Source organism: Hevea brasiliensis, unplaced genomic scaffold (assembly GCF_030052815.1).
Source record: "Hevea brasiliensis isolate MT/VB/25A 57/8 unplaced genomic scaffold, ASM3005281v1 Scaf28, whole genome shotgun sequence".
Taxonomy (NCBI): domain Eukaryota; kingdom Viridiplantae; phylum Streptophyta; class Magnoliopsida; order Malpighiales; family Euphorbiaceae; genus Hevea; species Hevea brasiliensis.
Window position 1 is genome coordinate 308209 of NW_026614784.1, and position 9549 is coordinate 317757.

A 9549-nucleotide genomic window follows, 5' to 3' on the forward strand; every position below is an offset into this window, starting at 1 on the left:
AAAACATCTTACTTACCTAATAAATAAAATAACACAATTATAACAGAATTTCTTATTATTGTACATTAAATGAATCTTTTAAATTTTAGTACACAAATTTGGACACCAAATTTATTCTGATTCAAATTAATATAACATAACGTTTTCTTTTTCTCAATAATCATAAATTGTCATAATATATTACAATTAAAATAATATAAATATGGAAAATTTCAAATTAATTAAATTTTTATTAATAATAATTAATAATTTTATTAATATAATTAATGATTTTATTAAATAAAAATATTTATAATTAATAAATAAAAGATAATAATTCTACTGATGCATAGCTATTAATTAACTTAATTGTAAAGATGAGAGAGAAAAAAATTAAAGATATGGAAGGGCAAAATCATTATTTTATTTTTGAGAGAAATGGGACGAATGCTAATTTCATTCTTTTTATTTTGTAAATCTAATATATTTTGTAAACCTGCCTAGTGCAAGTTGCAATAATTTTAATGAAAATAAAATTTAAGAGATTTTATTGAAATAAATTAAAATTTTGAAACATAAATAAAAAAAAATTTAAATTTAAGGATGATCGATGTAATTAACTCAAAATTTTATCAATCAATTGATCGAAAATTTATTGCATCCTATAATTGAAACAAATTTAAAAGTTCTCTCAAAAATTAGAAGTTCTAGTTAATTTTAAAATTTATGATTAAATTTATTTTTCTAGTAATTATGCTTTTTAATGTGAAATTGATATTTCATTAATCAACAAGAAGATTATAGAAAATGCTTAAAAATACAAATATGGCATTAAGTCAAAAACAAAGATTTTATAATAAGATGGAAAACCTCAACCGGTTAGCATACTATATATTCATCTTTCTTTGCTAAATCGGTTATTAATAGTAATTAATTTATAATTGGTTGCTAAATTAGATAGTAATCGATATTAGAAAACCTTAAATATATAATTAGCAATTGATTAAAAAATCGGTTGATAAAATCAGTTTGCTAATAGCAACTGTTTAGAGATCGGTTGCTAGATTAAAGAGTTATTTTAATTGGCTCCAAACTTTATCAACCGATTTACAATCGGTTATAAAAAATCAGTTGCTATTTAGAAACTAATTTAAGTCAATTGCAAAAATTGATTGCTAATAGCAATTAATTTGTGGACTGATTACTAAATTTACAATGTTTTTTTTAAAATACTCTAAATTTGCATCTAATTCATTGTCAGTTGCTACTAGCAACCGATTTTTACAACCGACTTAATTAGGTTACTAATAGTAACCAATTATTAGTTGCTAAATTTTCTCCCCAAAAATTTCAGCTCATTTTTTTTTCTTTAATTTTCAACCAATGCGCAAGTCAGATGTTAACGGTAACCGATTTTTGCAACATAATGAAATTGATTGCTAATAGCAACTAATTTTGCAACTGATATTAGTTGCAAAATTTTCTTTCGTCCAATTTTTTTTTTATTTGCAACCAATTTATGAATTGGTTGCTGTTAACAACCGATTTTTTCAATCAATTAAAATTGGTTACTATTACCAACTAATTTTGTAATCGATTATAAAATTTTTTCTCTAAAAATTTTCACCCAATTTTTTAAAAAAATTAGCAACTAACAATCGATTACTAATTTGTTTATATAAACTACTACTTATTTTCTTTACCACTATTCATTTTATTTTTTACTTTTTCTTCACTTTTCTCTCATTTTCTTTATATTTTTTTTCTTTTTTATCTATTTTATTCATCATCTTTTTATTGCTAATCTATTTTTCATTATTTTTTTCTCGCCTATTTTCTTTTCCATCTTTTTCCTTCTCATTTTCCTTCTTCAACAACTTTTTCTTTCTTATATATATATATATATATATATATCAATTTTTCACTAATTTTTCTTATAAATATATTTTTATATTTAATTGTTTGTTATTATTTTGATTAGTACTTATTATTAGTAATTTGTTTTTGAAAATATTTTAAATTAATTTTGTAGCACTAATTTTTCATTAATAAATTATTATTTTAGTAATTTTAGAATAATTATTATTTTTTGTAATTTTTAGAACAATTTCTTTATGAGAATTTTTATTTGTTATTTTGAAATTTATTTTTTTATTTTTTTTTTAAATTAGCGACCAATAATCGGTTGCTAAATCAGTTATAAATAGCAACCGACTTACAAAGCGGTTGCAAATTTATCAAACTAAAGTTACCAATTTTTTTGCAACAAATTACGTATTAGTTGCCATTAGTAACCGATTTTGATGGCTAATAGCAATCGATAATTTTTATTAAAATATTTTATTTTTTTTAAATTTGATTATTTTAGCAACTGATTCGGTTTTTAGTAACTATTTGCAACCGATTTTCGATTGCTACTAGCAATCGATTTATTAATTGATCGCTAATTGATTAGCAACCGGTCTCATTGCAAGCAATTGAATCGATTGCTAAATACATTAGGAACCAATTATAATGAATTAACAATTGATTTGATCTATCTATTTCACCCAAAAGTACCTAGTGGGTACCCAAAGTACGTAGTGGGTTTTCTCCCTCTCCCACCCTTGGTGGGTTTAAATACTCTATGTTCGAGTTTTGCTGCAGATTTGGTGCTCATGTTGAGGAATCCCTATCGTGGATATGTTATCCTATTGTCTTCTTGATTTAGCAACAATGCACACTTGTAACCCAGTTGCTAGACTTGCTGCAGAGTCTCTATTTGCCAACCTTCGTTTCTTAGATCTATGGGGGTTTGTACGTTTGGTTTCTAGTAGGCATCTTCAGGGTCTTTCAGCCTATATGGTTCATGGAAGCGGACCCTCAAGGCTCGTGAAATGCTGGTGAGCTCTATTTATTGCCCCTCCAGAGGTTACCATTCAAGAGCTCTATTTTTCTTTCCCACGGGTCATGGTTGCCTCTGTTTGTTTTGATGGGTTCTTGTTTGATTGAACATGGAGGAGGATCCTTGCAGGGAAATCGCTTGGCTTGTTGTTGCTTTTTCAGCCTTGCATGATGTAGATGGCTGGCCCTGGCACTTCAGGTTTTGCTTCATCTCTCTTGAAGGATAGGTGGCTACTTCTCCTTCTCTTGTTGGATCCTTTGATTTGAGTCTCATCATAAGCTAGGCTTAGTTTGTTGGTTTTTATCATTTTTATCATTAAGCCCAGATTCTTTCTTATTAAAACCCTTCGGCTTTGTGTGGCTCAGGGGCTTAGTAATCATATCATTATATTTATTAATGAAATCTATCTTTTTTATTAAAAAAAAAGTATACTATTATATTTTATGATCCTTTGTGTGTGATCATAGCTTACAAATCCAACTCCTTAATTTTTGAGAAGAGAGCACCTAAAATTAAAGAAGCACATCAAACACCAAGTTAGGTTTAGAGTTGAAACTCGCTTGCTTGAAAATACAGAGCTCGAGATAAAGCCCCTTGAAGTAAAGGCCTTGAGAGCAGGAATAGGAATCTACATTCTGATGTATATTTGTGACTTTGTTATTCATGATCACTTACATACGAATCTATTTATTCATGATGACTTGCATACAAATCTACATTCTGCAACAACCCAATTGGTATTCAAAGGGAAGCCTCCTTTTTCCCGTTTGAAATCAATCCATTATCTTTGATTTCTTTAGATACGTCACTATCGTCCCTCTCATCTTCTATAGGTAATTGGTCTTTCTCTTTCAATTCCTGTTCCGTTTTCGAATTTGCATCTTCCTCAGACTTCTTTCTTGCTTCTTTCAGTTTTGCTTCTTCCTCTATTGTCTCCAGAGCAGCAATCAACTTCTTAAGACAAGTCTCTTCGTCTTCATCATCTGACTTTGGCATTAAATTCTCTGCAACATCAGCTGGTGACATTTTCGTTTCCTCCAACAATTGGCCAATTTTTGCAAACAGCTCATGGGATTCGATATCTAAATAATTCTGAGCAAGAATTTTGAATGCTTCAAAGCAACAATAAGACATTTCTATATGCTTATCCATCCTTCCCCTTCTAATTAAAGCAGGATCAAGCTTTTCCACATAATTTGTAGTGAAAACAATTATTCTTTCTCCTCCACAAGCTGACCAAATTCCATCAATAAAATTTAAAAGACCAGATAAAGTGACCTTACTTTCTTTCTTGCTTTCTGCTTCTTCTTCCTTTTTCTTCTTTGAAATTGGATCTTTCTCTTCTTCTTCATCATATTTCTCCTTCTTTGGCTTTCTCTGACCGGTCAGATCTAAAGAGCAATCAATATCCTCAATCACAATAATAGACTTACCCGTTGTCTGTATCAGAAGCTTCCTAAGCTCGCTGTTGTCTTTGACTGTAGTCAACTCGAGATCATAGACATCATAATTCAAGAAATTAGCCATGGCAGCTATCATAGTTGATTTCCCAGTTCCTGGAGGACCATAAAGGAGATAACCACGCTTCCAGGCCTTCCCAATCTTAGTGTAGTAGTCTTTCCCCTTACTGAACTTGATAAGGTCATTCTTGACTTCTTGCTTCTTCTTTGTTGCCATTGCCAAAGTATCGAAAGTCGCAGGGTGCTCAAACACCACATGATTCCACTTACTAGAATTGTTGGTGTAGAGCTTTCTCTGCCGATTCTTGATTGCAATTTCATTTCCTTCTTTCACAACATAATCTATATAAGATTTGGTGATTATATCTCGATAACGCCTATGTACTGTGAGCCTGAAATATCTCCTGTCATCCAATTCAGGATAAAAAGAAAAGGACTGTGTTTTGGGGATGTTTTTTCTTGAAGCCCACCAGATCTGAATCCCATTGAAGTCATCAGTAATTTCCTCATGGTCGTCCATGGTAAGAAGCACAGACTGATTTCCCTTGACAGCATCAGCCATGAGCCTCTGGGCTCGCTCGGAGGAGTTTGCGCTAAGGTAGCTTTGAATGGCAGAGTAGACCTCGCTGCGCCTGAAACGGTCCCCTGTGTATTCATGGAAGGTAATTTGGAGGTATGGATAGAAAAGACCCACCAACTTCTGACCATATCTATCAACATAGCGGCGAAGTTGAAGGGGAAAATATCGCTCAAACATAGCCCAGGCAAGCAATAGGCCACCAATTGCTGAGCCTAGCTGAGTCAACATCTCTACCACGCTCATTCTGCTTCTTTGGGCTTAAAATTATTATTAGCTGGAAGGATAGAGAGCCACACTTGCGCTGTGTGTGTATACAATGTGAAGAATTAAATATTAGAATAAAGCAACTCTGGGTTGGTGACCTAATTCAGTACTTCAGTTCTTTATTTCTTGCTAGCTTACTAGAAGCATCAAACTAGCTGCCTTCCATTCCTATTAAACCCGACGGCCCAGTGATTGACCAATTAGTGATTCACACGCAAAATTGAACCAAAAGAAGGTAATAATAATAATCATAATAATAATAATAAATATCTTATATAGCCACTTAATTTTATATAAAATATAATTATTTTATTATAAAAATTAACATAATTTCACATAAATTTATAACTTATTTTAAGAGATTTTTATAAAATGATTATTTTTTTAAGTAAATTAATTAATTACGAAATTTTTTTAAATTCAACATAAATAAATAAAGCTTCTTTATAAAAAAATAAATATAATATTTTTTAAAAATATAATAAATAATATTTAATTAAAATTTAAACTTTTTCCTATAATTTTTTAACGAAATTTACCATATATAATTCATTTTTTACATTTTTTAAATATTATACATATTTTTTTATTTAAGAAAACTTTATTTTTTTACATTAATAAAATTTTCATAATTAATTAATTTATAAAAAAATATTTTATAAAAATCTAATAAAATAAATGATAAATTTATATAAAATTATCTTATTATTCTTAATAAAATAATTATATTTTGTATAAAATTAAGTAATCATGAAATTTTCTTAATAATAATAATAATAATAATAACAACTGAGTCAGGACTCATGCGAGTCAATGGACATGAGTCAATGGTCTAATGATTCATCAATTTTCAATACAAAATTTTAAAAATAATCAATAAAATTAGTATTTTAATATTTAAAATTTATATTTATATTAATTAACAAATAAGATATCATTTAGCGGTTATCTTTTATTTATAATAAAAATAAATTTAATAAAACAATAAGTTTATTTATTTTAATATATAATTAAGATAAATATTAAAAAAAATAATTATTTATTTAAAATATTTTTATTTCATGTATTGCTTACAAATATTGAAAATAAAAATATTTAATAATAGTATTTAAATTTTGAATGTTTTCATATAAAATTTAAAAATATTATGGAGATATATATAAATGGAATCCAATAAATTTTGAAGGTTTATTTTAAAATTAAAAATTAATTTAATAAACTTATTTATTTATATTTAATGATGTACCAATTGAATTATTAATTCATCGCTTTATGGGTCAAGCTTTGGGCTAAATCTACTAACATCCTATTTTTTGTCTTTCTCGCTCACAGTTCTAAAATATTTATTTAGAATTGAACATCAATCAATTCAATTCAATTCAGTTTAAAAGCTTAAAAACTAAATAGGATCTAAATTAAACAAAACCAAATAAAAAAGATAAAATGAAAATAAATCGGTTCATCAAATGGAGACTTTGATCTTAGATTATCTTTTCGACTTACTTAAATTTTTTTTCCTGCAAATTAGAGGAGACGTATATGCCATAACTTTTATCTCTAAATTATAAAACACAATTATTTTTTACTTTGTTAAAATATTATATTGAAGGATCTTCTCAATGAATGTTGACAACGCCGCCCTACCTCTATCCACGGAGGAGACTGATCAACTGCATTGGAGTAGTAAAAAGGTTAAGCTTCAGAATGGCTTGAGTGAGGAGGTTTCTATTCCAGCTCATAACAATAGTTCTACTGATAATGGCACGGATCAGAAGAGTAAGAAGTCCTTTAGAGATATTGTGATGCATGAGAGTAGGACTGGTGAGTTTCTGGATGATAATTATGTTTCAGAGGATGATTCTGATGGTGACGTAGATTTGGAGGATGACCCAGAGTGTTCTACTATTCGTCTCACTAACATAGAGAAGAGGGTTTTGCAGCAGCCATGGAAGTTTACGGTTATTCTCAAGGTTTTAGGCAGATCTATTGGGTATGCGTATCTTCAAAATTGCCTTAGAACACTTTGGGGCCTTTCTTAGTCCAATGAATTGATAGATTTGACAAATGGCTATTTTATGGCTTGCTTTTCCAACTAGAATGAATATGAGAGGGTTTTGTCTGATGGTCCTTGGATGGTGGCAGGCCATTATTTGACTGTTCGTCAATGGCGTCCTAACTTTGACCCTGATTTGGCACAGATAGAAAAGGCAATGGTATGGGTTTGTGTTCCCAATTTACCTGTTGAGTTTTATTCTCATGCGTTTTTATGGAGACTGGGTCAGAGGATTGGTGTTCCGATTCGTATTAATGATACAACTCTTTGTGTGTCCCATGGTAAATTTGCTAGAATGCGTGTTGAGGTTGACCTTTCTAAGCCTCTGGTATCTAAGTTCAAGTTTTGACGCAGGATCTGCAGAATTGAATATGAAGGGATTAATCTTATTTGTTTTGAATGTGGTGTGTATGGCCATAGGCGAGAGGATTTACTGTAACACCCCGTTTGCATAGCCTGGTAAATTTCACTGTTCCGGTGACCGGTGTCGGTCCGGACAATTAAGGGGATTAGAACCACATTTAAGACAACTAGAGAAGCCATAAACACAAATAATTAGTAATGTTTAATTAGTTAACTATAAATAAGAAAAACAGAACGTAAGAGGTTAAACGAGCCGAGAGTCACAGCGATGAGTGACCTCCTCGGGAATGATTGCGAAATCGTTTTAAACTCAAATTTCAAACCGTAAAAAGTGACGCTGCGGTCCTTAGGACCCTTATGGACACAGTGGAAAAGAGAAAATCACGAAAAAGAACTGTTAAGTCAGTCAAATAATTAGGTTAGAGAGCCGGAAGAAATATTGGATTATTTGCAAACCGGGATGAACCGGCGAGGGGCAATTTGGTCAATTGATCCCGAAAGCTGACTCCTGACCTAACTGTCCAATAAAATCGGAGAAATAAAAATTTTTGAATCAAGGATTAGATTAAAGAACTAATGAAAATTGTAAGAAAATTGAAAAAGAAAAGAAAAAGGTTTATTGCATCACGTGGATGACATCATTGTGATGTCAAAAATCAATTTTAATTTCCCAACTTTTTTGACCAAGTCAAATACATAAAATTTCACTTAAAATACTTAAAAAATTAGAAGGAAAAGTCATTTCTTCTTCCCTAAAAAAATTCAGCCGGCTCCCATTCTTTTCTCTTTCTTTTTTCTTTTCAATTTCCTCCATTAATGGTCATTTAAGCTTCTTAAACCCTATTATTTCTTCCCAAATTTCATACTCACCAAAGTAAGGTCTTGCTCTTGGGCTTTGATAGAGAGATTTGAAATAAGAAGGATCAAAAAGAAGTGAAGATTTGGAATTACAAATTCTTCTCAACAAGTAAGTCCCTCTTTCTAACTTAATTTGAGCAAAATGCATAGAAATGAGCTTGAATAAGTAGCAAATTACATAGAAACTCAAGAAATCACTCATGTATGAAGCTTTATGAAAGTTGGTCAGCATGAAATTAATTAGGGTTTGATAGAAATTGTTAGAATTAAAGAGGTAATCATGCTTGATTGAGTAAGTAAGTGAGACTTGTACACTTAGAATTCATAAATTGAGGAAATTGAGGAATTAGGGTTCTTGACCCTTAGGGTTTTGGGAGAAAATTTAAGAAATTGGTAAATGATGACTTTGGTCTATTATGAGATGAAAAATGGTCAATAATGACCAAAAGAGATGTGTGGGAATTGTTGGAATGAAAACCAAATTCGTAGGTCAAATGGTCATGCTGCTGGCAGCATGACCAAACCCACTTTGAAGGACTAAAACTCAAATTTTACAAATCCAATTGATATGCCACCAATTGGAGATGAAAATAGACATAAAATAGCACAATTTTCATTAAGGAACCATGGCCAAAAACTGACTAAAACTTGGTGAACCAATTGACCAAAGTGAAATGAGAGCAGGCTGCCACTGCACCAAACTGACCAAATGAACTGTTCATTTGGTCATAACTCGAGCTAAACAGGTCAAATTGACCTGAAATTTTTCCAGCAATTAGATAAGATATAGACTTAAAACTTTCATGAAGAACAAAAACCCAAATTAGGCCATTAACCCATTCAAATTATTGAACAAAGTTGAGTTACCAAACCTGCAACTCTGCAGAATTGCCATTGAGCAGTAAAGTTCCAATGGCTATAACTCTTTCTAGAAAACTCCGATTTAGGCGATTCTTCAACCGATGGAAACCTAAGACATAGTAGAACATTTCATATGAAGAAAGTTAGACCAAATTATGAACTTAACTTGATCAAATTACTGAACAAAGTTGGATAAAAAATCTGCCAGAACCCAGATACAGTATGAATAGTGCACTTGAACAGTAAA

General features: G+C 30.5%; 1 protein-coding gene across 1 annotated transcript; it reads right to left on the reverse strand.

Annotated features, from left to right (window-relative positions):
- Window positions 1–3400: 3400 nt before the first annotated feature.
- LOC110660564 (AAA-ATPase ASD, mitochondrial) lies at window positions 3401–5347 on the reverse strand. The gene has a single exon (XM_021818913.2). The coding sequence runs from the start codon at window positions 5144–5146 to the stop codon at window positions 3605–3607; it is 1542 nt and encodes a 513-aa protein (XP_021674605.2). The 5' UTR covers window positions 5147–5347; the 3' UTR covers window positions 3401–3604.
- Between the last annotated feature and the right edge of the window lie 4202 nt (window positions 5348–9549).

Coding starts and splice junctions, on each gene's coding strand:
- LOC110660564 (XM_021818913.2), bottom strand. CDS start 5,146: ATGAGCGTGGTAGAGATGTTGACTCAGCTAGGCTCAGCAATTGGTGGC.